Below are 26,021 nucleotides of genomic sequence, written 5' to 3' on the forward strand. Positions count from 1 at the left end.
GGTGGAACACGACTTATTATTCACAGATGTGGGGAGTTCACACCACACTGATCTCTGGCATTTGTACTGAGCCCTGTAGCTACAAAACCACCAGGGCCCCTCACTCACCCATCTGCAGGGGCTGCACCTTGGGGGGTTTATTTCTTCTGTATCCTGCAGAAGAAATAAAAGGGCTGGAAGTGGAGAAGGAGGAAATTGGAATCTTTGGGGGAAAACCTCAGCACCAGGGGGATGCTGAGGAAGCAGGGAAGGTCTCAAGCTTTTGAGCAGAGACTCCTCACCAGCTCTGTGTTCCTGTCCTGTCCTGCTGGACACTGAGCACAGGGGCTGCAGCGGGGTGTCACAAAGGGCTCCTCTGTGACACAGCCCCTGTCCCCACTGTGACACAGCCCCTGTCCCCAGCACAGCTCTCAGCGATTGTTTACATGGAACCTCCCCAGTGACCACTGCCCAGGCAGGGAGGCTCTGGGTGTCCCTGAGGGGCATGGGGACAGCTCACTGCTGGGCACACAGGTGCTCACGAAGGACCTCCAGGCCCCCTTTGCCCTCCTGTCCCCTTGAGATGTCCCTGGTGCCCTCCAGCATGCCCCAGAGCCCTGTGCTCACACACCCCCGTGTGCCCCAGGATGTCCCTGTCAGTGCCCCGCAGAGCCCCGACAACACGGCCCGGGTGAGATTTGCTCAAGCCTAACAGAAATCCCCGGGGTTGGCACCTCAGCTCTTCTCTGGCTCGCACCGTCAGAAGAGCTGGTGCAGAAAAGAGGACAAAGGAAATGGAACTTCTTCCACTGAGTTTGCCCTTTCTGGATCTGGCAGCTCCCAGCAAGGGAGACTTCCCTCTCGCTGGTTTTCACTCATTTCTGCTCTGGGACCATGATGGTGAACAGCCTCTTACAACCACAGCCCCTTCTCCACTCTGAATGCTCCACTGCTTCCAGCACTGCTCCACTGGGACCCTTCCTGAGGCCTTCAGGGCACCCCAAGTCCCTCTGCACAAGCACCCCTGGACTGGGGGTTCCCCCTGGGCTCTGCAGTTCCAGTGGTGCTGGTCCCAGTAGCCCGAGGAGCTCTGCCATGTGCTCTGATAGTGCTGAACAGAAAGTCTGTGCTGAACCTGGAAAACCTCGTCAAGTTTGGTGTCATTTTAAAGTGTGCTAACCATGGAGTTTCTTTGTGTTTCCTGGATTTCTGGGTAGACCTTGTCAGGAAAATCCACAAACGCCAGAGGTTTGTGTTCAAAAAGGGGACAGAGGAGTCCTTCAACTTTATTTGAATAAAGGGAGAGAGTCGACCAGGGCACAAGTCCATGGGGTTTTTCATTCTCCAGCTGTCAGAGGGTGCAGCCTCCTTTTATCCTAAACTGCCAGCAGCACGTTGCCCTCTTCCTTTTCCCATTGTCTGGAGGAAGGTACAGCCTTCCTGAGCCACCAACCACAAATTCCTCCTTGAACCTGTCCTTTTACCCCAAAGTTCAGCTGTCCAGGCTGGTGCAGACCCTTGTCTGCTTCTGTCTGGGCTCTTCGACTGAACCTGCTGCCCGAAGTCAGTGGAGACATTAAGGTTCCAAAGACTTTAACACCCATAACCTTCACCCGTCAAATTATTTTGTAAAGACACTGATGTAAAGACATTAGCACACATCTTTCCTCTCATTCCTGTGTGGCTGCTGGAGGAGTTCCTGGGGCAGTTCCTGGGAAAATCTGCAGGAGGGCTCCAAGATGGGTCCCAGGCAGCTCCCGGGTGGGTTCCTGGTGCTGGAGGGGCAGCAGAGACAAAAAAAGCTGGTTCCAAAGGGGCTTCACTGCTCCTTGTGAAAAACAAAGCTCACTCTAGAATTTTTAAAAAGTTTAATAACAGGGTAAAAGAAGGGCAGTATTTCCAGCGCTGGGGGCTTTTGACGAACGGCCAAAGAGCAACAAAAAACCCCTAAAATCATGTTCTCCATATACTGTTATATTGCTGGGGTTACATGCATATCCATTAGCTTATACACTGTTTAAACATTCCCCAGAGCCTTGGATGTTGCAGAGGCTCTTTGTGTTCAGGTTTCCCATCCTGACTCACCCGTGTGACATCCTGAGATCAAGTTAATCAATTTGATTCCTTCCCGTGATTTCATCCTTGGTGTTTCACACTTTTCTGATCACAGGAGTTAACGAGCTCTCCCCCAGTCTCCTCCGGTGCTCTGTCTTGTGTCACTGTTATCCCTTGGGCAGGGCAGGCAGTGCATGGCCTCACACTCTTCTTCCTACTCACACAAAAGCCTTTGCACAGCTTCTGTTTTGCTAAGGTCTAGAGTACAATCCGTTCATCACAGCATTATTTGTGTAAGCAATACACAGACATTATATTTATTACACTACTATTTCTATGAGCAATACAGTTCCTACTTAAAGTGATATATTACACTGTATTATCAAGGAGATAAAAAGACGTACAATTTGTACCATATCTAAATACTTATGATCAATAACAACATGCAAAAGCTAATACATAAATGAGATGCCAATGTTATTTTTATAAAATAATGTCATTTTTAAAAGGTGGAAGTGGGGAGCACTGGGTGCTGCAGCTCTGCCCCGCAGCTGCGCAGTCCCAGCCAGAGGAATTTCTATTTCTTTTCCTCTTTGACACCTCTTTCCTATTTCTCTACCTCACATTTCTTGTTCAGGGTTAAAAATGAAGCATTTTTAAGCATTTTAATAAAGGATAATAAGGGATAAAACAGAAAGCAAAAGATGCAGGGGCCTGGCAAAGCCAGTACACACCCACTGCTTCAGTCTGCAGTCTTTTATACCGTAGCAGATGTATTATTTCCTCAAGTGATTTAGCAGATTTAGTTTGAGCTGGTTGACCACAATCTTAATTCAGATTTTCTGCAACCTTGCACACTTCAAGAGTTGAACACTTTGGAGGTCCAGGGTGGTCTTCTGATGCCACTTTAAGGGGTTTTGCTATTTCTCCTTTTATGCTCTTCTGCTCTCCGTTTCTGCTATCTTGGACATATATATTGCAAAAATAATTATATCTTAAAATACATCCTTTGCAAGCCCACTTACTCTTGTGAAAGCCTTGCTTCCCCTTTTACATTGATCACAAGAACTTACAAATTTCTCCTACTTCAAAGCACTTTAGAAGGCATCATATTTAATTACAAGCAATTACAATTTTGCAATTAAAGCAAATAAATTATAGTGAAATCCAACTACTACAAGATTGTTTATTCAATTATTCAATAAAATAAATCTGCAAAAAAATCCATAGGCTCTGCTGCTATGGTCTCATTTGCACCTCACTGGGGTAGAGGCGTCTCTCCCTCCTGGCACTGCAGCCCACGGGCAGGGGCCCTTCCCACTGCAATGGTTCTGGGATTCTGTCAGGGACTCACTTTCCTTTTCTTCTTCCCTCTGCTTGGAGCTGGCAATGGGCTGGAAAATGTCCAGCAAACCAACCTTTGCTGTCTGCTTTGTCAGCCTACACAGCTTCAGGACCTTGTCACCTGCCCCTTGGGCACAGCTCCCCTGGGCAGCAGGGCAGAACCGGCACCCTGGGAGCCTTGGGAATTCCCCTCTGGGATCCACGGCACACGCTGGGATGATCTGGAATTTCAGTTTCATGACACAGCACCCCACGGCCCTCCCAAGAGCCCTGAGTTCACTCAAACCCATCATCCCCCACATTCCCTGGAAGTTCAGCCCATGTCCCCACCCATGCCCGTATCCCCACCATGCCCCCAATCTTGACCCTCCATGTCCCCACCCGTGTCCATGTCACCCTCATGTCTCCATCCATGTCCATGTCACCATCCATGGCCACGTCCCCTTGAGCTCCTTTTATATCCAGGTGCCCCCAGGGGCCCAGGAAGATGTGGAGACCACCAGCCAGCTGTCTTCCCACCATGAATCACCAGGACCATGGATCTCCAAGGCTCTGCCCAATGGGGCTCACTGGGGATCATCCAATGGGCTCCTCCAACGGGGGATGGAGTTGGAGCAGCGCACAAAGCTCTTCCCGCACGCGGGGCACTTGTAGGGCTTCCCTTCCTGCTGCCTCCATTGCTCTTGGGTCACGGCACAGCTCTGGGACAAGCTCTTCCCACACTCAGGACACTGTTAGGGCCTCTCTCCGCTGTGCATCTGCCGGTGGACAAACAGCTTGGAGTGCTGGATGAAGCTCTTCCCACATTCTGAGCACGTGTAGGGGCATTCCCCAGTGTGCACTGTCTGCTGCATGATCAGGCCAGAGCTGTCACAGAAGCTCTTCCTGCACTGCCCACACACACAGGGTCATTTCCCAGTGTGGATCATCTGGTGGTGTTTGAGGTGGGAGCTCTTTCTGAAGTCTTTCCCACATTCTCCACATTTATAGGGCCGTTCCCCAGTGTGGATCCTTTGGTGGACAATCAGGTTGGAGCTTTCAGTGAAGCTCTTCCCACATTCCCCACACTCATAGGGCCGTTCCCCAGTGTGGATCCTCTGGTGGGAGTTCAGGCTGGACCTGTCAGCAAAGCTCTTCCCACACTCCCCACACTCATAGGGCCGTTCCCCAGTGTGGACTCTCAGGTGGATCATCAGGCCAGAGGTGTCTCTGAAGCGCTTCCCACATTTCCCACACTCACAGTGCCGTTCCCCAGTGTGGATCTTCTGGTGCCGGACCAGGCTGGACTTTGCACAGAAACTCTTCCCACATTCCAAGCACTGGTGCAGCTTCTTGCCATTGTGAAGCTGTTCATGCACCACCAGCTCAGAGCTCTGGCCACATCTCTGGCTGCCTTCCTGGCACAGGGTGGGTCCTTCCTCCTCGGAGCACCCTGGCATGGGTTTGGAGCCCCTCCTCGGGCGGGATCTCCGCGCCTTTTCCTCCCCGTTGCATTCCTGTGCCATGGAGCCGCTCAAAACAGCCTCTTCCACGAGGTTCTGCTGAGGGGATTTGTCCTTCCTGGCCTCCTTGTCTGGGGGAGGAAGGACAAGGACAGGATGGGATTTGCCTCCGTGCCAGAGGCAAGGCCAAGGAGATCCCCCCAGTGCAACCCCGGCAGGACGGCGTCGGCAGCGGGGTTGTCCTGCAGCCAGGGCCAGGCTGGGCTGGGAGATGGAGCAGGAGAGAGGGGCAAAGGGGCACTGACTTCCTCCTCACCTGCCTGGGGATCCGCAGGAATCCTCCTCTTCCTCACAGCCTTCTCCTCCTCTACCCAGCCAAAGTCTGGCACTGGGAATTCCTGGTGTGGGAAAGACATTCTGTGAGTGCATTGGCTTTGAAGGTCCTGCTGTCCATCTCCAGAAGTTACCGTCTGTCTGGTGTCCATAAAATCCTCCAAATCAAGAAGGACTCCAAAAACACTGTCCCAGGGCTTCCCTGTTCCCAGTGTCCTTACTCTGGGGTTATGGGGGTCCCTCTTCTCAGAGCTGCTGGGGGGCCTGTGGGTCCTGGGCATCCCCCCTCTCCCGCCTCCTGCTTCGGCTCGCTCAGGGGGTTTTGGGGCTGCCAGGCCTCATCCTGCCTTGATTCTGACTCGGCTCCCAGCTGTCCCAGGGTCCCCTTCCTCAGCATTCCCCCACTCCAGCCACTCAGCGCTTCTTCCCCCACTCCCCGACAACACTTCCACGCTCGGGGGGCCCGGACCCCCCTCATCTCCAGCCCCCACCACCCCTCCAGGCTGCCCGAGCTGCCCCAGCTCTGCCATCGCCCCCCTCCCCACTCCGGGCCTCCCGCCCTTCATCCCCGCCTCTCCCGGGATCCCCAAAACCAACGTCCCGCCCCGCCGGCACCGCGCGATCGCTGCGTGGGACCCCAAAATCCCCCCAGGGGCAACTACGGCTCAGCTTTGCACTCCTGCAAGATCTGAAAATATCCCCATCTCCTCCCCAAAAAACCTCCCAGGCACATGCAAAGATATTTGCGGCGCGATTCTGGAATCTCTTAGCTCCCAACTCCATTCCAAAAAAAAAACCCCAAACCTCTCGGGGACCCCCGGACAGATTTGGGGTGAGCTCCCTCTCCCTGGTCACCGGCAATGCTGCGGGGGCCGGAGGTGCGGTGGGCTCTGCGGGCCGCTCGTCGAACTCCGTCGCTCTTTTCCTGTTCCGGCTCCTCCTCCTCCTTTCTCCCTCCTCTTCCTCCTCCTCCTCCTCCACCACCAGCACGACCCCCCTTCCCCCCATTTCCCCGGACCGCGGCCGCTGCAGCACCGGCGTTTGGGTGGGGAGACCCCGCCAGGGATGGGTAGGGGGCTTGGGGACAGTGTGCACCCTTATTATCATTTATAAAAACGCTTAACAGTTTAAGAGGAGTGTGCTTCGTTTCTCTCATTGAACAAGAAGTGTGTGGTAGAGAAATAGGAAAGCGGTGTCAGAGAGAAAAAGCAATGGGAAACACCTCTGGCTTGCAGCTGCCCCCGCAGCGCCCAGCGCTCCCCACTCCCACCCCCCTGTGCCACCCCTGGTAGCCAGGCACCCCCGGGAGCGGAGTTTCGGCTCGGGGGGCAGGGGGACGGCACGGCCGGGTCTGCCCTGGGGGGAGCCCCGAGCCCCCCGCCCATCCCCGGGGCCTCCCGGGGGCTCCCCCCTACCCAACAGCGGCGCTGCGGCGGCCGCGGGGCAGAGCGGGCGGGAAAGGGGGGCCCGGGCTGGGGGCGGAGAAGGGGCGGGAGGAAGAGGAGGGAGAGACGAAGGGGAGGAGCAGCAACACGAGGAGCACCGCGAGGAGCGGCAGCAGGAGAGGGTCGGTGTTCCACGGCGAGCCCGCTGAGGCCGCAGCTCCGCTGGGCGCGACCGCATCGCGTTGCCCGGCAGCCCGCAGGTGACGGGGAGGGGAAGCTCGCCCCAAATCTATCCCGGGATCCCCGGTACGGTTGGGGGGTTTTGGCTTTTTATTTTGGGGGGGATGTGGGGTGTGGGAGGGGAAGGAATGTGGGGTTTGGAACTCGCAGATTGCAGAGTGGAGTGTTTGTGGAGGGGTGGTGGAGGCTGGAGATGAGGGGGGTCCGGGCCCCCCGAGCGTGACAGTGTTGTCGGGGAGTGGGGGAAGAAGCGCTGAGTGGCTGGAGTGGGGGAATGCTGAGGAAGAGGACCCTGGGACAGCTGGGAGCCGAGTCAGAATCAGGGCAGGATGAGCCCTGGCAGCCCCAAAACCCCCTGAGCGAGCCGAAGCAGGAAGCGGGAGAGGGGGGATCCCCAGGACCCACGGGCCCCCCAGCAGCTCTGAGAAGAGGGACCCCCATAACCCCAAAGGAAGGACACTGGAAACAGGGAAGCCCTGGGACAGTGTTTTTGGACTCCTTGATTTGGAGGATTTTATGGACACCAGACAGGCGGTGACTTCTGGAGATGATTTGGACAGCAGGACCTTCAAAGCCAATGCACTCACAGAATGTCTTTCCCACACCAGGAATTCCCATTGCCAGACTTTGGCTGGATGGAGGAAGAGAAGGCTGTGAGGAAGAGGAGGATGCCCCAGGACCCCCAGGCAGGTGAGGAGGAAGTCAGTGCCCCTTTGCCCCTCTCTCCTGCTCCATCTCCCAGCCCAGCCTGGCCCCGGCTGCAGGACAACCCCGCTGCCAACGCCGTCCTGCCGGGGATGCACTGGGGGGATCTCCTTGCCCTTCCCTCTGGCATGGAGGCAAATCCCATCCTGTCCTTGTCCTTCCTCCCCCAGACAAGGAGCCTAGGGAGGACAAATCCCCTCAGCAGAACCTCGTGGAAGAGGCTGTTTTGAGCGGCTCCATGGCACAGGAATGCAACGGGGAGGAAAAGGCGCGGAGATCCCGCCCGAGGAGGGGCTCCAAACCCATGCCAGGGTGCTCCAAGGAGGAAGGACCCACCCTGTGTCAGGAAGGCAGCCAGAGATGTGGCCAGAGCTCTGAGCTGGTGGTGCATGAACAGCTTCACAATGGCAAGAAGCTGCACCAGTGCTTGGAATGTGGGAAGAGTTTCTGTGCAAAGTCCAGCCTGCTCCGGCACCAGAAGATCCACACTGGGGAGCAGCGCTGTGAGTGTGGGAAATGTGGGAAGCGCTTCAGAGATACCTCTAACCTGATGATCCACCTGAGAGTCCACACTGGGGAACGGCCCTATGAGTGTGGGGAGTGTGGGAAGAGCTTCACTCGGAGCTCTAAATTGATTGTCCACCAGAGGATCCACACTGGGGAACGGCCCTATGAGTGTGGGGAGTGTGGGAAGTGCTTCACTACAAGCTCCAACCTGATTGTCCACCAGAGGATCCACACTGGGGAACGGCCCTATGAGTGTGGGGAGTGTGGGAAGTGCTTCACTACGAGCTCCAACCTGATTGTCCACCTGAGAGTCCACACTGGGGAACGGCCATATGAGTGTGGGGAATGTGGGAAGAGCTTCACTGAGAACTCCACTTTATCCAAGCACAGGAGGATCCACACTGTTGAACGGCACTAGAAATGTGGAGAATGTGGGAAAGGCTTCATGAAGAGCTCCCACCTCAAACACCACCAGATGCTGTGCACTGGAATCTGACCCTGTGTGTGTGGGGAGAGCGGGAACAGCTTCTGTGACAGCTCTGGCCTGATCATGCAGCAGACAGTGCACACTGGGGAATGCCTCTACACGTGCTCAGAATGTGGGAAGAGCTTCATCCAGCACTGCAAGCTGTTTGTCCACCGGCAGATGCACAGTGGAGAGAGGTCCTAACAATGTCCTGAGTGTAGGAAGATCTTGTCCCAGAGGTGTGGCGTGACCCATGAGCAGTGGAGGCAGCAGGAAGGGAAGCCCTGCAAGTGCCCCGCGTGCGGGAAGAGCTTTGTGCACTGCTCCAACTCCATCCCCCGTTGGAGGAGCCCATTGAATGATCCCCAGTGAGCCGTGTTGTGCAGAGCCTTGGGGATCCACGGTCCTGGTGATCCATGGTGGGAAGACAGCTGGCTGGTGGTCTGCACATCTTCCTGGCCCCCTGTGGGCACCTGGATGCAAAAGGAGCTCAAGGGGACATGGCCATGGATGGTGACATGGACATGGATGGAGACATGGGGGTGACATGGACACGGGTGGGGACATGGAAGGCCAAGACTGGGGGCATGGTGGGGATACGGGCATGGGTGGGGACATCAGGGCACACGGACATGGGTGGGGACATGGGCTGAACTTCCAGGGAATGTGGGGGATGATGGGTTTGAGTGAACTCAGGGCTCTTGGGAGGGCCGTGGGGTGCTGTGTCATGAAACTGAAATTCCAGATCATCCCAGCGTGTGCCGTGGATCCCAGAGGGGAATTCCCAAGGCTCCCAGGGTGCCGGTTCTGCCCTGCTGCCCAGGGGAGCTGTGCCCAAGGGGCAGGTGACAAGGTCCTGAAGCTGTGTAGGCTGACAAAGCAGACAGCAAAGGTTGGTTTGCTGGACATTTTCCAGCCCATTGCCAGCTCCAAGCAGAGGGAAGAAGAAAAGGAAAGTGAGTCCCTGACAGAATCCCAGAACCATTGCAGTGGGAAGGGCCCCTGCCCGTGGGCTGCAGTGCCAGGAGGGAGAGACGCCTCTACCCCAGTGAGGTGCAAATGAGACCACAGCACCAGCACCTATGGATTTATTTAAGATTTATTTTATTGAAGGTTCTAAACAATCTTGTAGTAGCTGGATTTCACTGTAATTTATTTACTTTAATTATAAAATTGTAATTGCTTGTAAATAGTTGTGGTAAGTTTTTAACCGCTTTAACGTAGGATAAAATTTGTAAACGCTTTGAGCAGTGTAAAAGGGGAAGAGAGGCTTTCACAAGATGTAATTGGGCTTGGAAAAGATGAATTTTAAGATATGATTATTATTGCAATGTATATGTCCAAGATAGCATAAACGGAGAGCAGAAGAGCATAAGAGGAGAAATAGCAAAACTCCTTAAAGTGGCATCAGAGGACCACCCTAGACCTGCGACGTGTTCAACTCTTGAAGTGTGCAAGGTTGCAGAAAATCTGAATTAAGATTGTGGTCAACAAGCTTAAACTAAATCTGCTAAATCACTTGAGGAAATAATACATCTGCAACGGTATAAAAGACTGCAGACTGAAGCAGTGGGTGTGTACTGGCTTTGCCAGGCCCCTGTATATTTTGCCTTCTGTTTTATCCCTTATTATCCTTCATTAAATCTCTTAAATATTTTTCAGCGGAGTGTGCTTCATTTTTAACACTGTACAAGGAATGTGAGGTAGAGAATTAAGAAAAGAAGTGTCAGAGAGGAAAAGAAACAGGAAATTCCTCTGGCTCAGGCTCCGCAGCTGCGGGGCAGACCCGCAGCACCCAGTGCTCCCCACTTCCACATGTTAAAAATGACATTATTTTATAAAAATAACATTGGGTTCTGCATTTATGTATTAACATGTTATTATTATCATGGTGCAAATTATACCTCTTTTTATTGCCTTGTTGATATAAGATATGATAATGATATATGATATGATATATAACATAATGTAATATAATATATAACATAACACAATGTAATGTAGTATAACATATATCATATCATCATATCCTATCGTATCATATAAATGCCAATTAACTGTGCCAATTGGAATATAATTTGATTTATTAAAAAAATCAAATTACAGAATTTCAGTAAAACCAACAAGCGGAGTTACGGTGACGATGACCCGGGATCGTCAAAGGGTGAACGGAAAGCAGCCTCTGTCGCACTGCAGTCCCCCAGTGTTCACCAATTGGCCCCGTCTGGGGTCCAGGTTTTATACACTTTATTTTGCCCCTGGCATAAGATTTCCCCACAGTTCTTTGTTTCCCTGGAATAGTTATTCGAATTTATCGGTGTCACTGGTCTGCTAATGGGGTCTCCTATGGGAGGGAGAAGTGTCAATTTGGGTCCTCCCGTGAGTGAATGGGAGCCGAAATTTTGAATGGACAGATGTTCTCCTCCAGTGATCAGCGAGATGGTGGAGCTCTGATGACTCTGCTGCGTTTGGGAGGAAGAACTGATTGCTTATTTTAATGTTCCTCCTTTCTGATGCCAATGACGGTGCCCCAGGTTCCCAACATTTCATTGTCTCCTCCTAAAAGGTGGTTTCTGGGTGTTGCCTGCCTTGGAATTTGTCAATTCCGTGGCTGGCTGGAACTAAGGTTACATTTCATGTGACATATTTACAGTTTGTGTTTATGATTTAACATACTATAATCCATAATATCCATTCCACCGAGCAGCAACTGACAGAACAAGGGGACGCAGTCTCAAGCTACGTCAGGGAAGGTACAGGTTAGATATTAGGAAAAAAATTTTCACTGAAAGAATAATAAAGGACTGGAATTTTCTTCCCAGGGAGGTGGTGGTGTCACCATCTCTGGATGTGTTTAAAAAAAGACTGGACATGGCACTTAGTGCTATAGTCTAGTTGAGGTGTTAAGGCATAGGTTGGACTTGATGATCTTAGAGGTCTCTTCCAACCTCGTTATTCTGTGATTCTGTGATTCTGTGATTCTGTGATTCTGTGATTCTGTGATAAGAACATGAATTAACGCACCATATTGAGCACAGGGAATATTATCCTGATTTTGTGACTTCAGAGAAAGTGGATTTGCAGGTATGGGAGTGATTTGCCAAAGCAGCTTCAGGCAGGAGTGGGAGCTGAAATACTAAAATCCCCAAATTCTGCTGTCCTGGAGGCAACCTGGGCTCTGCCTGGGGGTTCCCTGGATCCCTCCTGCACTGAACACACACCTGGATGTGCTTATTGCCTCTTATGGGTCATTGTCACACTAATTTTTCCAAGTTTTGCCTCTTCCTGCCCCCTGGCTTGGTGCAGGGAGGGGTCACAGGTGTGCAGACTCTGGTCAAACACCTTTCCCAGCTGCTGGCTCACCTGTCTCTGGTTTTCCCTGCAGATCTACCAGGGCACAGCACAGATCCAGTGAGTGATCATTGCCCGTGAGCACCTGGGCAGGTACAAGGCCTGAGGGATGCACCAGCTCCAGGCCTGCTATTCCAGGGAAAGGGATTGTGCTGCATTTCTCCAACAGAAGAACATGGGAAAACCCCTTTTCCATCCAACTCCTGTTCTTGTGCCTGGCCCAGCACAGGCTCTGGGACCCCATCCATGCCCTGAGCTCATCCCACTGACTGATCATCCCAAACATCCCTAAACCCCACAGGGATCTTAGCGCTCTTTCCAAATCTCCCTTTGGCTTTCAGCAGCAAAGGAGACAAAACCCTTCCCCAGCAAACCTGGATGAGCAAACCTGATGGTCAGATTTGGGCTGTTTCCATGTTTTTAATGGCACTGATCCACTCGCTTTGATTATTCCTGGGGCTTGGGTGATGGCAACTGGATCAGCCTCAGGGAACTTAAAAAACCCCTGAGTTTTCCTCCTGTGGAAGGGCCCAGCTGGCTGTGGCACTTAGGCTCCAGGGCCCCAGTTCCCAAGATCCACAGGAAACACTGTAGGTTTGGAGCCTTCCAACAGCCAGATCTCAAGAAAGACTAAAGTGAATCCTTATTTCCCATGCCTCGAGCCAGAATTCCTTGTTACGGGTCCATGGTAATGACGGTGTGTGAGGGAGGCTACGTATGTGCTGGGAGGAAAGGAGAGGGATGGGGCAGTGGGAACGGGAATGAACTGATCCTGTGGAAAAGCATGCAGGAAATGGGCTGGGTTTGGGCATGGCAGTGTGGGCTGAGCTGGGCCTTGCCCTGCAAATGCCCTGCAAGGAGACACGGCCTCATTCCTGTGCACACACCGGGCAGCATCAGCTTCTCCCACCTGGCCTGGCATTCCCAGCTCCTCAGGCTGCCCCTGAGGGCGCTCAGTGCTGGAGGCACCGCCAGGCACGGAGCTGACCCACATCCAGGCATGTTGGCCACCGGCGCTGGGGCTCCAGGGAGAAAACCAGCACAGAGCTGGGGCAATCTCCAACAAACGCTGGGAACATCTGGAACGCTGACAAACAGTGTTTAGAGCTGTGAATTCCCTGAACTTTCCCAGCCAGTGCTCACTCCTGCCTTCAGCCATCTCCTTGTGCAAGTGGTGTCTGAGCCATGAAAATACAGCCTGGGCTCTGAGCAGTGCTGGGGCAAAGGTGTGTCTTGGCCACATCCCGGAGCTGGGACGCCTTCAAAGGGGACAAACTGGATTTAGGAGGCTCATGACCATAACAGGATCATTTGACGAATGGGATGTTCCCCAAACAACCCCCAGAGACCCTTGGGAGATCCCTTCCTCTGATGTAAATGAGTTCTCAGAAGTCATTAAATATGTACATGAAGTTGTGGGAACGTTCAGCAAATCCGTGTGAGTTTGGGAAAAGGGATGGATTTGTATTAGTGACACAGAGAGGAGCTGGTGTGTGAAATAGCTGGGGCTGTGTGATCCCAGCGCCAAAACAAAGCTAGGCCTGCCTTTAATATCGCAAAGAGAGGGTTGGAAGGCTTTTCCCGATGGTTTGGGGACAGCAGGGAGACCAGGGCGAGGTGAGGGAGGCAGGTGGAAAAGCCTTGGTGCTGCCCCCGTGCCTGGAGAGCTGCAGGGCTGAGAAAAAGCTGAGAAGGAAACATTTCCCGGAGCGCTCGGGTACGGCCCCAGCGGGCACGGCCCCCGCAGGTGCCGATGGCGGGGCTGTGGAAGGAGCCACCCTGCAGGGATGGAGGGCGAGGGAGGAGCGATGGGACGGGCTGGGGAGGAGGGAGGCGGAGGCGGAGGCGGGCGCGGGCGGATCCCGGCGGCAGCTCCTCCTGCGGGAGGATGGCCCTGGGAGCGGAACCGGCGGCGGGAGCGGCCGCGTGGTGGGGGACGGGCCCGGGGAGAGGTGGGGATCCCGGGGCCAGGAGGGGATCCCGGGGACGGGAGGGGATCCCGGGGACAGGAGGGGATCCCGGGGACGGGAGGGGATCCCGGGGACAGGAGGGGAGCCCGGGAGGGTCGCAGGGCGTCTCGTTGCCGGCAGGGGCCCCGGGCGGGGAGCGGCGGGAGCCGCGGGCACGGAGCCCCGCGGGCACGGAGCCCCCGGGCAGAGCCCCCGAGGGTGGCGGTGCCGGGGCTGTGGCAGGGGCCGCTCCAGGGGCGCGGTGCCGCAGGCGCTGCCCCGAGCGCGGCCAGGCCGGAACGGCGCGGGCCAGGGCGGAGCGGCCGGGCCGGGCCGGGCGGCCCAGGGAGGCCGCTCAGGCCGATGGCGGTGCCGCCGAGCCGGGGCCGCGGGAAGGGCCGTGCCGGGGTGGCCCCGGGGGGGTTTTGTCCCGCTGGCTCCAGCGCCGTGCCAAGGGCTGCGCCCCGGGGCCCAGCTGCAGCCGGAGGGAGCGAACCGCGCTGGGAACAGCGGCTCGGGGCTGGGAGCGCCGCGCCGGACGGGGACGGGCACGAGGAGGAGGAGGAGGCGCTTGCCGGGCCCGGGATGAGCGCTGGCATGTATTATCTGAGCCCAGCTGATGTCTCTCACCGCTTTAGCTCTAGAATTCCTCTGAGGCCCGGCAAGCCGCCGATCCCTGCGGCAGTGGAGCTTTTCCCAGGCTGGGATCGAGTCCCCATGGCCGAGTTTGAGGCGGCTGGAGGAGAGGGGGCCCCGGTTGGGCTGTGCCCCATTGCCAGGCGGGGCAGGTGCAGCTGTGGCTGAGGCGTGGGGTTTGTGGCCACGAGGGGCTCTCAGGTGGCCCCAGTTGCCTGCTTTGGGAGTTGGTGGCCAGGTGCATGTGGGAATGTTGGCTCGGGGCTGTCCCTGAGCCCCGTGTGCTGCAGAGCTGGGCAGGTTCCCCGTGTGCAGCGGGGCTGCTGCAGCTGCAGGTGGCAGTGAGTGTGCAGGAGGGAACTGCACCTCTGCTCAGCCTGGCCCTGAGCCTGCAATGTTTTGTGCTTCTCGCAGGTCTGCGCCTCAACCCAGGACATTCCAGCAGCCCAGAGCTGGGATCCAGACACAGCGCCTGATCCTGCCTGGGGCTGCCCTTGGATCCAGCTGCTGCCAGGCTCCTCTCAGGCATTTGGAAAACCGGGGCATCCCTCCTGCACCCCATGACCCAACAGAAGTGGCTTCCCCATAAACCTTGTCTGCAGCTTCCTGGGGAGCTGGGAATGCACAGCACAGGGTGTCACCCACTGCTGGGGAGCTGGGAATGCACAGCTCAGGGTGTCACCCACTGCTGGGGAGCTGCCAGATGAGTCCCCAGGGCAGAACTGGGCATTGCTCTTGCTCCAGGGACAAGCTGTGCCGTGGCTCAAATCCCTCTGATCCTGGCAGCTCTTGGATCCACCCTGCACCCCTGGGAAGCTTTCCCTTGCAGTCAGCCCCCCCTAATTTTGGGGATTTGTTCTTCCTGTGTGTTTCACCTGCACCTTGGGGTGCTTTGTTATCCACCTGCACCCTCAGGGGCTCTGGGGTGCCCTGTCTTGTGCTGGGGACAGCAGGAAAGCAGAGGGGGCTTGGGGAAGGAGCCCCCAGTGAGAAATGGGGAGCAGGAGCTTGTGTGGCTGTGCCAGAAAGCTGGGAGGGCTCTTGGCAAAGGGCTGATGGTGCAGGAGAGCAGCAGGAGCCTGCCAGGGGGGAAACAGCTTGGCCATTCCATGGGGAAGCTGGGCCCTGGCACCAGAGCATCAGGTGCAGGGGCTGAGGGAAGCAGGTGGAGCTGCTCTTTCCTGGATCCTGCTCCGTGGGATCTGCCAATGGCCATGCCATGGGATCAGTGCTGTGCAAGAGCCATTGGGAAGGGGGGTCAGGGCCAGCGCTGCCCTTTGGGCTCCCCTTGTCCCCCTCTTGGGCCAGGATGAGGATTTGGAAGGGCTGTGGAGCCCCAGCTGTGCTGCCTGCCTGCTGCAGCTGGGAATTGCAGTGCAGCTGCTCCAGTGCCCTTTGGCACCCTTGGCATCTCCTCCTCCTGCTGCCCCAGGAGCTGCGTGGCTCCTTCTCCTGCAGCCCCAGCTCCTGCCATGCCTCCTCCCTGTCCCTTGCCATTGGGGACATTGGCTCCTCTTTGCTTTCAGCCCGTGGCCCTGCAGTTTCAGCTCTGCCTTTCCCCGGGATGGGCTGGCAAACCCAAAATGTGCCCTGGCCTGTCCTGGACACTCTGATGCCTTCCCAGGGTTTGAGGTGCTCCAGCTCAGATCTTGGCCCCCCTAGCTGAGGTTTGGGCCTCTCAGACTGGACTTTGGGATCCTCAGACCAGGGTTGGCACCCTTGAACTCTTGTTGCACCTGAGGGTTCATTCCCTGGCTACCACTTTCCACCCCAACGCGAGGCATTTCCTATTTTTCATTGCAGTTTCTCAGGGAGGAGCTGGGGGTGTCTGCAAAAGGCCGATCCCAGTGCTCAGCAGCAGGACTGATGCTGGTTTGGAGTCGGGGGTCAGTGGGTCAGTGGCCATGACCCCCTGTTTAGTTGGTTCTGAAGTGGCTGGTTTTGCACTGGCTGGTGGATTTTGGGGGTGACACCCCAATCAAACTGGGGGAATGTGTAGAGGAGGGGTTTATTTGGGGATACAGAGAGAAAAGGGGTGCAGAGGGACCCCAGGGTGGGTTTTGGGCTCTCCCTTAGGTGGGGAGGGGGTTGGAGGGAGCCCAGGTGGAGCTTTGGGGTCTTTGGGGTGTTTTGTCCTCTTAGGCATTGGCACCACCTGGTAACAGTTGTCTCTGCAAAATTGGGAGTCCCCTAAACCAGAAACCTCCCAAAATCTGCCCAATGGGGACTCCTCACCACCAAAGGGCCTACAAAAAGGCCTGAGCACCAGGAACAGCTCCAAATTTCAGTTCTCCAACCCACTGACCATCAAAATCGGGTTCTTTCCACCTTGCACCCTCTAATCCAGGGTGCAAATCCTCCATAAATGCCCCAAATCAGAATCCTTTCAACCCAAACTCCTCAAAGCTTCAGTTCCCCCACCCAATCGCTCCAATCCAGGCATTTCCCACGCACCGTTGCCCAAAATTGCTGTCCCCCCACCAAAAATACCCCCAAAATTGGGGTTTTCCAACACTTTGAACCCCCAAAGATTGGGTTCTGTGCCTTACCTTTGAGGCTGCTCCACATTTACAGCAGATTCCCTCCAGTTTAGTGGTGCAGTCTCACACCTGAGAGCCCCATTTTTGCCACACCCTTGATTTTGGGGTCACACCTGGGGGGCTGGGCAGATCCTGGATCTATGTGGTGACCCCCCACATTCTGGAGCTTTTCCCTCTATTCTCCAGGTCTATCTCCCGTTTTCACAATTCAGCCTTCATTTTTGGGGTCCAGCCCACAGTTGGGGCCCCACCATTGTTGGCCCCCCTCGGATTTTGGGGCTCACCTGGGGGGCCAGGTTGTCCAGCAGGACGATGTCAGCCCCTGCCCCTGCAGCTGCCAGAGCCTCATCTGCACTCGAGCACTGCAACCCCAACCAGCGGGTGAAGCCCCCGGCCCGGCGCACCCCCAAAATCATCTGGGGAAGAGAGGGGGGTCAGCGGGAACCCCAGAGCAATGCCCAATCCCTCAGACCCAAGATGGGGTGGGGAAAATGGGGAGGTTCCCCCAGTCATTGACTTAAAATTAGGGTTTCACATCACACCCAGCACTGATCCCCACAAATTGGGGTCCTCTCCCCAGATTCCCCCAATTCAAGGGTGCCCACTGACCCCAATGTTGGGGTTCCCCCTCTTATGATCCCCAACAATTCAGGAGTTATTCCTGAAACTGGGACCTCACTGTCTCGTCAGTCCAGGGATCCTCCCACATCAGTCCAACCCCAGAATGCCCCAATCCAGGAGTCTGTCCCAAAATTTGTACTCCCCTCAAATATTGGTGTTTCTCCACCACCCTTGAAATTCAGGGTAACCCAAACCATCCCTCCCCTCACAATGGAGCCCCCTTGCACCAATACCGCCCCCATTTCCTCCAAACCTCATGTTCCCCCATGCAACACCCCCAGAATTGGGGTTGTCACACCCACGACCCTGAACCCACCAATTCAAGGGTCCCTGCACCCATCTCCTGCCAAACTGGGGTTCCTGCCAACCCCATCTTGGGGATCCTCACCTAGCACCCCACAGTCCAGGGGTTTGGCTCCTTCCCATCAGGCAGATGTTCACCCAGGGTGGCATCCAGGCCAGCAGCTGCTTCTCTGGCAGGCTGTGGGGGACATGGGGACATTGGGGGATCACCATGGGGGGAGAGATTGGGAGGTCATCATGGGGAGGGACATGGGGGGGACATGGTGGGAACAGAGGATGGATGGAGCCCATCAGGCAGATGTTTACCCAGGGCATCATCTGGTTCTCCAACAGGCTGGGAGGGACATTGAGCCATGAAGGGGTCACCCTGGCAGGGACAGGGGGATGAGGGACACCACGAAGACACAGGGGGACATGGTGGTGGGAGACATTTGGGCCAGGGATTGTTCTTCAAGAGCCTGAGGGGTCCATCAGGAACATCTGGGGGTCACCATGGGGGTGGGGCACACAGCAGGACATGGACAGGGGATGGAAGGTGGGGGAGGGGATGGGTTGCCATGGAGGAGGACATGGGGGGATGCATAAAAGGGACATGGGGACATCATGGAGGGCATGGTGGTGATGGTGATGATGGTGGTGGTGATGGTCGTGTGATGATGATGATGGCATTGGGTGGTGATGATGGTGATGATGATGATGATGATGGAGTTGGGTGATGATGATGATGGTGTTCAGTGATAAATTGGTGATGCTGTTGCTGAAGATGGTGATGGTGTCGATGGTGTTGGGTGATGGTAATGGAGGTGATGGAGTTCACTGTGGTGTTGCTGATGAAGACCAAGGTGTGGATGAGAGTGACTATGATGGGGACAGTGATGGTGGTTATGACTGTTGGAAGCCTGGAAACTGAGAATTTTAGGCTTTCTGTGCTAACAGGCCCTGACCCTCAGGCAAGCACTACATTTGACCTGAGGCCATGGAAAAGGCTTCCAAAATCGAGTGATAGCACTGGGATTATGGGTGTGCAGTTTGAATAGAAGTGTGTGATGTCACAGGGTGGAAAACTTGGATTATAAAGTTAAAGTATATAGTAATATATAGAGAGCAAGATGGAGGATTTAGGGCGTAGGCTACGTTCTTTCATCTTCATGGTTTTGGGTGGTATACTGTAATTGGGTAAGAAAATCCGCATTGTGGACTACGGGTGTTTGGTTATTGGGTGAAAAGTAAAAATAGTCTAGGTGTCATTTCATAATTGGAGAATTTGTGCTTAAAAGACCTTGGAAAGAGTTAGAGACAGAGCCACTTTTCACTTGTTAGCTAGAACTCACAACTTGTGAGACTGTACTAAAGATAAGAATTAATAAACATCTGAGTCCAAACATGAACTGCGTCCCTCGAGCAATTAATCCCGGCTCTAACAATTGAAGAAAAGGAGATATCAAACCCATCGATGATGATGATGATGATGCTATCAGTGTCACAGTGACGGTGTTGGTTGTGTTGGAGATGACTGGTGATGATGCTGGTAGTGATGAAGATGAAGGTGTGGGTGGTGTGGTGGTAACGGTGTCCATGGTGGTGTGTAATGGTGATGGTGTTTGTTGGTGTTGATTGGGGTTGGTGGTGAAGATGATGGTGTGGGTGATGAAGATGGTGATGACAAAGATGATGCCGATGATGGTATTGAGGATGAAAAGGAAGGTGTGGGTGATGAAGACAGAGGTGTCACTGATGAAGATGATGGTGTGGGTGATGAAGATGATAAAGGTGATGGTGGTGTTACTGGTGCCATGGTGACGGTGTCAGCAGTGTTGGATGATGAGGATATTGGTGATGGAGTTCAGCACAGTGTGGACGATGGCAGGAGTGAGGAAGATGAGGTACGTGGTGATAAAGATGATGATGATGATGATGATGGTGACGATAGTGTCAGTAGTGTCATGGTGATGATGTCAATGGTGTGGGTGATGAAGATGAAGGTGATGAAGAAGATGAGAGTGATGATGGTGCTGTTGGTGCTGTGGTGACGAGGATGGAGATTGATGGTATTGGGTGATGATGATGGAGGTGTGGGTGATGACGATGATGATGGTGGGGTGGGGTTGATGGTGTGGGTGGTTGTGGTGATGAAGATGATGGTGACGATGAAGGCCACCCCCACTACTTGTTGAGGGCATTTCACATCTCCATGGGCACCAGCACTGACAGCGCCGTCGGCACTGGAGCCCCAAAGATGTCACAGTGCAGAGCCTCAAAGAGCTCGTTGTGCTCTGGGACCTGCATGGAGAGGGGCTGGGGGGTCACCAGGGCATCACCGGGCTGTAACACTTAGGGGACACCTTGGGGACACCCAGGGACAACTCCTGGGGGCTGGGGAGGCTCCACTGGGGTTGGGATTGAGGAGCAGCAGTTGCCCGTCCCAAACACTGTCACCACAGGAGGACTTTGCCGTGAGACCAGCACAGAATGGAGCACCCGAAGATAAGATCAAGGTGGGACAATTGTCCGGGGCTTATCCCAGACCCTGGGGGAGGTAAACAAAGCTGGGGGAGCAGAATGGATCCCTGGTGCTGGATAGGGAAATCCAACCCATCCCCCGAGCTGGAATCAGCTCCGACTGGGTCAAAGGACACTGCAGAGGGGCAGATGGCGACCACCAACTCACGGCCACCAACCCCAGAAAGCTCCGGCTGAAGAGAAGAGACAGCCTGAGCTGGGCCTGATCAGCACCCAAGGCCAGGGAATTGTTGAAGCAGTGGCATGCGAGAGCTGGGTAGCCCATGAGCACTAATTCCTTGGTTTGCTCATAGGGATAAACGGAAAAGTTCAGAATGACCTCAGGACCCCCCACCACTGAGAAGCTCCAGGGGAAGAAGGAACACCAGGACACTGCTGGATCCATGGGTGGTGCTGCCCTTCTGACTGATCCCTGGGCAGGGAAGCGCTGTGGCTCCCAGCGGCAGCAGAGGAGCCAGGGCTCCAGGCTCCTGGCCGTGCTCCACTGCTGCCGCCAGCCCAAGCTCTGCTCCCTGGGCATGGGGCTCCCCGAGCCCTGGGCACAACCTGCTGCCCTCTGTGCCCCAAAGCCTGCGCGCTCCAGAGGCTGCTCTGGGTGCCCCTGGGCCCTGCCAGCTGTGGGGGGACATTCCAGGCTGTCCCAACCTGCCCTGCCCAGGGCACCAGGCAGGGGGGAAGGGACAGAGAGCCCTGGCAGCCCCCAGAGTCGCTCTGCTCATGGGGGGGGGAGGAAGCGGAGCCTGGCAGGGCTGAGAGAGGGACAAGGAACACACAGGGACAGGGAATGTGGAACACACACAGGGACATGAGAACAAGGCCACACGGAGAGCCAGAGCTGCTTTGCTGAAGCCATTTATTGATTCTTGCAGGGACATTCCCAGGGCTCCCAGGGGATCAGGGCCTTCTCCAGGGATGATCATCTCTTCATGCCGCTGCAGGGGGACAGGACACGAGTGTCACCACCAATTCCAGGCCTGAAAGGCAGAACCCAAATTAGGACCCTGCTGTCCACTGGGACATGAGAGGGCCCTTGTCCCCAGCCCTCTCTGCAGGGCCCTGCAGCAGGAGAAGGGATTTGGAGCCCTGCATACACCTGGCACTGCACTTGGCTCTTGAGCTCCATGTGGCTCCCAGAGCCCTTCAGCCTGGAATATCCCAAAAGCTCCCGTAGCCCTCCCTGCTCCCACAGGGACGCTGGGTGTCCCCAGAGCCCCCCAGCGCAAGGAAAGCCTTGGGGACAGCTCTGTCCACCTCAGCCCAGCACATGGATCAGGGACAGTCCCCTGCATGTCCCTCTGCCATCGCCAAGGTCTGCACAGCCCAGAGGGCTCAGGGATGTGCCCTGGCGCCCGAGGATCTTTGGTGGGGCTGGAGAGCCCTGAGGATTTCTCACCGGGGCATCCAGAGGGGCAGCCGGGCATCACTCCCGCAGAAGCTTCACCTGCTCAGCCACAGGGGACTGGGGAGAAAGGCAGGGTTAGAGCCACACTGGAGAGTACTGGGGCACGTTGGGAGATACTGGGGCATGCTGGGGTGCACTGGGATGTACTGGGGTGCACTGGAGGGTCATGACCAGGAGAGGGGAAGCTCTGGGCCCAGCAGAACTCCAGGTACCCATCTCAAAGCTCTTAACTCATGGGAAGCCAATCGTTTTTTTCAGAGACATGGGCAGATGTCCCTGGTCACTGGGGTGTCCCCAGTACCAGCAAGGCACAGGGGGACCCAAATGGCTCCAGTTCCCACACTGGTGCCCCAATTCCAGGACTTACCTCAATGCATCCACCCCAGCCTCCTACTACACCTCCCTGTGGAAGCAGAGCAAAGGATTAGTCTGGAATGGCCCTTGTGGGGCTCTGGGGATCACAGGTGTCCCCAAGCCCCGTGGCTGCCCCCGGTCTGAGGGGGAAAATCCCTTCTGCTGCCCCCAGTCCCACTCCAGACAGTTTCCCCTGATCCCTGTTCCTGCAGGGACCATGGTGAGGATGGAGACAAGGAGAGCGAGGGGAATTTGGGGCCTCCAGGGCAGAGGGGAAGGAGTGGGATGTGGGGACCCCAAAGACAGTGAATTGGGGGGAGCTGGGGGTCCCAAGGGATGGGGCTGGGGGTGTTGAAGGGATGGGAATTGGGGAATGTGGGTGGGGAGGCAGGAATTCCAGTGGGGGGGCCATGGGGGCTGAAGTGGGGAGTGCGTCGGGGCAGGGGAAATCCGGGGCAGAGGAGCAAAATTGCTGGGTTTGGGAGGGGCTTTGGGAGTAGCAGTCAAGGAGGGGAATTGGGGGACACCGCTGCCATGGGCAATGAGAAAGGGAAAGGACTGGAGGGCAAGAGGAGGGGGAATGGAGTGGCCATGATGCTCTTTGGGGGTGACTGGGGTGCACTGGGCTGGGTGGGAATGCAATGGGGAGCCTGGGGGAAGGGGCAGCCTTGGGAAGCTCTGGGGTGCACTGGCATGCACTGGGGTTTACTGGGATGGCCTGGAGGGTGATGGCCACGAGAGGGGAGGGTCTGGGCACAGCAGAAGAACTCGGGGTACCCACCTTATCATTCCCAATGCCACCAGCTTCCTGTGGAGAGAGCATGAGGTGTCAGTGGTCACTGGGGTGTCCCCAGTCCTGGGAAAGGTTGGGGGTGACCAAAGTGCCCCCCAGTTCCCACACTGGTGCCCCCAGCTCCAGGACTTACCCCAGCACACATAGTTTCACCACTGCCATCCATGTGGGCCTGGGGAAGGAGAGCAAAAGGTTGGTGAGGATTGGCCCTGGTGGGGCTGGGGGCACACAGGTGTCCTCAGCCCCCCGGCCCATGGCTGTCTTCTGCTCTGGGCAGGGCTGCCAGGCAGAGCCCGGCAGAGCCCCTGCCTTGGGAAGAGCCCCCAGCGCCGAGCCCAGCCCGTGGCCCTGCAGCCGCACCTGGCTCTGTGCTGGGAGGCACAGCAGCATGGAGAAGAGCAGGGCCACGCCGAGCACAGCCACCTTCATCTTCCTCTGGCACTGGGCAGCGCTGCCTGAGGCTGCAGCAGGGCACCGGCACCTTTATCCCTGCCGGGACTCCTCCCTGCGCCCTCCCCGACAGCCCCCAGGCCAAAGCCCGGCTTGGCACAGCCCCCAGCCCTGGCCACAAGCCCAGCCCTGCCCAGAGTCCATCCCAGCTGTGGCACGGATCCAGTCCCCCTGCCCGCATCCCTGCAGCTTCCCGCACGGGGTAGCTGCCCCTGCAAGGGCCCAGGCACCCGGGGGGGCCAAGGGGGGCCAAGGGGATCCAAAGGCAGCTGGGGACCCTGTGGGGACAAGCCCCGCTCCAACACCATCCATCCTCCAGCAGCCCCCAGTGCCACATCCCCCATCTCCCGCCGGCCCTGCCCTGCCAGAGCGTTCCTTGCAGGACAGCCCGGAGCTGAGGCCAGCCCCAACCCTGGTGTGTCACAGCAGAATTGTTCCTGTTGCCACTGCAGCCTCTGGCCTGAACGGGGAGCTGCCCTGAGCCCTCTTCTCGGGGCCCCAGGAGCCCGGGATCAGGGAGAACGGGGAGCTGGGAGCACAGCGGGGTCCTGGGCCATGGCAACAGCTGGGAGACTGGGATCTGCAGGCTCTGCAGGCACTGGGGAGCGCTGGGCAATGCTGGCACTGGCACACAGCTCCCGCAGCACCCCTGGCCCCAGGGATGGCCCTGCCCTGCCCTGCTGCCAGCGCTGGCCCTGAGCAGGGCTCACCTCCCCAGCCGAGGCTCCCGCGCTCCTGGCCCAGCTCAGAGCCCCTGGCAGGGGGAGCCCCGAGGGCACAGATCAATGACAGCCCCTGCCCAGGGCTCCCACCAGCTGCCAGCGCCTCCATTCTCCACTGACAGGCCCTGACATTTCCAGCAGATCTTCCCTCCTCACGGCACACTGACCACACAGAAGGCACCTCTTGTGGCACAGGTGGCAAAACCCTGCAGACACCTGACTTGACTGTTTGCCTTGGATTTTCCCCAGGAGCCAGCAGGAAGATTTTCCTCTGGCCTCTTGGTGCTTTGTGCCTCCTTTGTTGGAGGATTGAGGAGCGCTGACCAGGAGGGGCCCAGGGACATTTCCAGCCCCTGCACACCTGAGGGGCCATTGCGGGTGAGCCCAGCTGGGGCTTCATGGGCTCTGCACAGACGTGCTCCTGTTTGCACATCAGCAGCTCAGTGGAACATGGAAATGTTCCCCCTTTGGTGCCTGATGCAGGGAGGGGTTAGAGAATTGACCAGGGGGATCTGAGGCGTAGCTGATCTGTCCTGGGCTGTGTCCCTTCCTCTCCCTGAGCAGGACTCTGAGCAACTTGGGACATTTCTGATTTTCCTCTTATCCTTTCTGTCGGATGTTTTCCACACTCGGGTCCAAATCAGTTTCTGCCCCAGCCATTCTCCCCAGGCTGTGACTCCAGGGAGGTGGTGTGGGTGGTGACAGGGGGGAAAAGAGGAGCCTGTTGTGCCCACATTTCCATCTCCTTTCCAAATTTCCCAGAGCCCTCCTGTTGCCAGACTCCCTCAGTGGCTGCGGTGTGGGGGAGAAGGGGGCAGACAGGGCAGGAGCAGGGGCTCTCAGGGCTGCTGGAGTGCTCTGGCTGGGATAAGTGGCTGCTCAGCAGTTGCTGGCCAGAGCAGAGCCGTGCTGGGTGTCCCCATCATTTCCTGCGGCTGTGCCCTGTTCCTGTTCCTGCTGCAATTGGGACAGGTGGGGTTGGGCTGCAGTCGCTGGGCTCCCTGGGGGCTTTCTGGGAAGGGCTGCAAAATCCTGCCCTTGATCTTGGACAGGCATTGCAGCTCTGTGCTGGGCCATCCCTCTGCTCTGGGCATGGAGACAATTGCCCATTTCCCTTCTTGCCTTTTGTCCTGCCTGGTGTTTTCAGCAGAGGACACACAGAATGGCCCCTGCCCCACCTGGGCCTCCATCGTGGCTCTGCTGTCCTTTATTCCAGCAATGCTTCAGTGTCTGGAACATCCTGGTGAATCTACAATCCTCCTGGTGCTCTTTCTCAGGAAGAGTTTCCCTGCTTTTCCTGAGGCTCACCAGCTCTTTAGGAAGATCCCCAGGGATTTGCCCCACCCCAAAGCAGTGTAGCCATGGCTGACACGGAGGGGAAACACAGGCAGGTCCCTCTGAAGGTTGTCCCCTCCAACAGGCTGGGCCTTCAACCCAAGCAAGTTCAGGAGGGAGGGAGAGCCATGAGGTTTGAACCCAGGAAGCCCCAGCACCAACTCTGTGTGACACAGCTGGGCCCTTCCAGCCCCTGCTCCACATCCAGGAAAGGAAACAGGGCAGGTTTGCATCTCCAGACACACAAACACCAGGCCATGGCCTTGGCTGCACTGGCTGCCCTGCAGCCAGGAAGGATGCATGGAAACAGAGGCTGACTTGGGAGAGATGCAAAAAGAATCCAGCCACTCTCTGGGAGAGCAAATCGTCAGCTGCTTCCTCCAGTGCCAGACACCAGGGCCAAGAGTAAGGAATCTGAGGATACAGAGCCCAGCTGGGGAGTCCTTGCAGGAGATGTGGGCACTGACAGTGGCATTGGGGCAGCAGTCCTTCTGCAGTCCTTCTTCCCCATCCCCATCCAATTCCAAACCCCTCCAGCAGCCCATGGGACAGGAAAAGAGTGCTCTGGTTTCATGTTCTTCCTACAACA

The 26,021-nt window shown here is 56.4% G+C and overlaps 2 protein-coding genes and 1 non-coding gene across 4 annotated transcripts; 2 read left to right on the plus strand and 1 right to left on the minus strand.

Moving 5' to 3' along the window:
• Positions 1 to 2,685: 2,685 nt before the first annotated feature.
• On the minus strand, positions 2,686 to 5,631 carry LOC134562061 (zinc finger protein 239-like). The gene is made up of 2 exons (XM_063419521.1): positions 5,137 to 5,631; positions 2,686 to 4,951 (listed from the first exon to the last, which is right to left on the minus strand). Exons 1-2 carry the CDS (start codon positions 5,432 to 5,434, stop codon positions 4,287 to 4,289), a joined length of 963 nt encoding a protein of 320 aa, XP_063275591.1. The 5' UTR covers positions 5,435 to 5,631; the 3' UTR covers positions 2,686 to 4,286.
• A 1,039-nt stretch (positions 5,632 to 6,670) lies between these two features.
• Positions 6,671 to 10,087, plus strand: LOC134562080 (zinc finger protein with KRAB and SCAN domains 1-like). Of its 2 annotated transcripts, none has more exons than XM_063419539.1 (3): positions 6,671 to 6,798; positions 7,387 to 7,468; positions 7,654 to 10,087. In XM_063419539.1, the coding sequence occupies exons 2-3, from the start codon at positions 7,414 to 7,416 to the stop codon at positions 8,406 to 8,408; spliced, it is 810 nt and encodes a 269-aa protein (XP_063275609.1). In that variant the 5' UTR covers positions 6,671 to 6,798; positions 7,387 to 7,413; the 3' UTR covers positions 8,409 to 10,087. The 2 variants fall into 2 exon arrangements, with proteins under 2 accessions (XP_063275609.1, XP_063275610.1); XM_063419540.1 differs by having other exon boundaries at positions 6,716 to 6,844.
• Positions 10,088 to 14,333: 4,246 nt separating this feature from the next.
• LOC134562258 (small nucleolar RNA SNORD45) lies at positions 14,334 to 14,417 on the plus strand. The gene has a single exon (XR_010083128.1). It is a non-coding gene; the product is annotated as a small nucleolar RNA SNORD45 (small nucleolar RNA).
• The last annotated feature ends 11,604 nt before the right edge of the window (positions 14,418 to 26,021 follow it).

The sequence above is a fragment of the Prinia subflava genome, chromosome 26 (assembly GCF_021018805.1).
Source record: "Prinia subflava isolate CZ2003 ecotype Zambia chromosome 26, Cam_Psub_1.2, whole genome shotgun sequence".
NCBI lineage: Eukaryota > Metazoa > Chordata > Aves > Passeriformes > Cisticolidae > Prinia > Prinia subflava.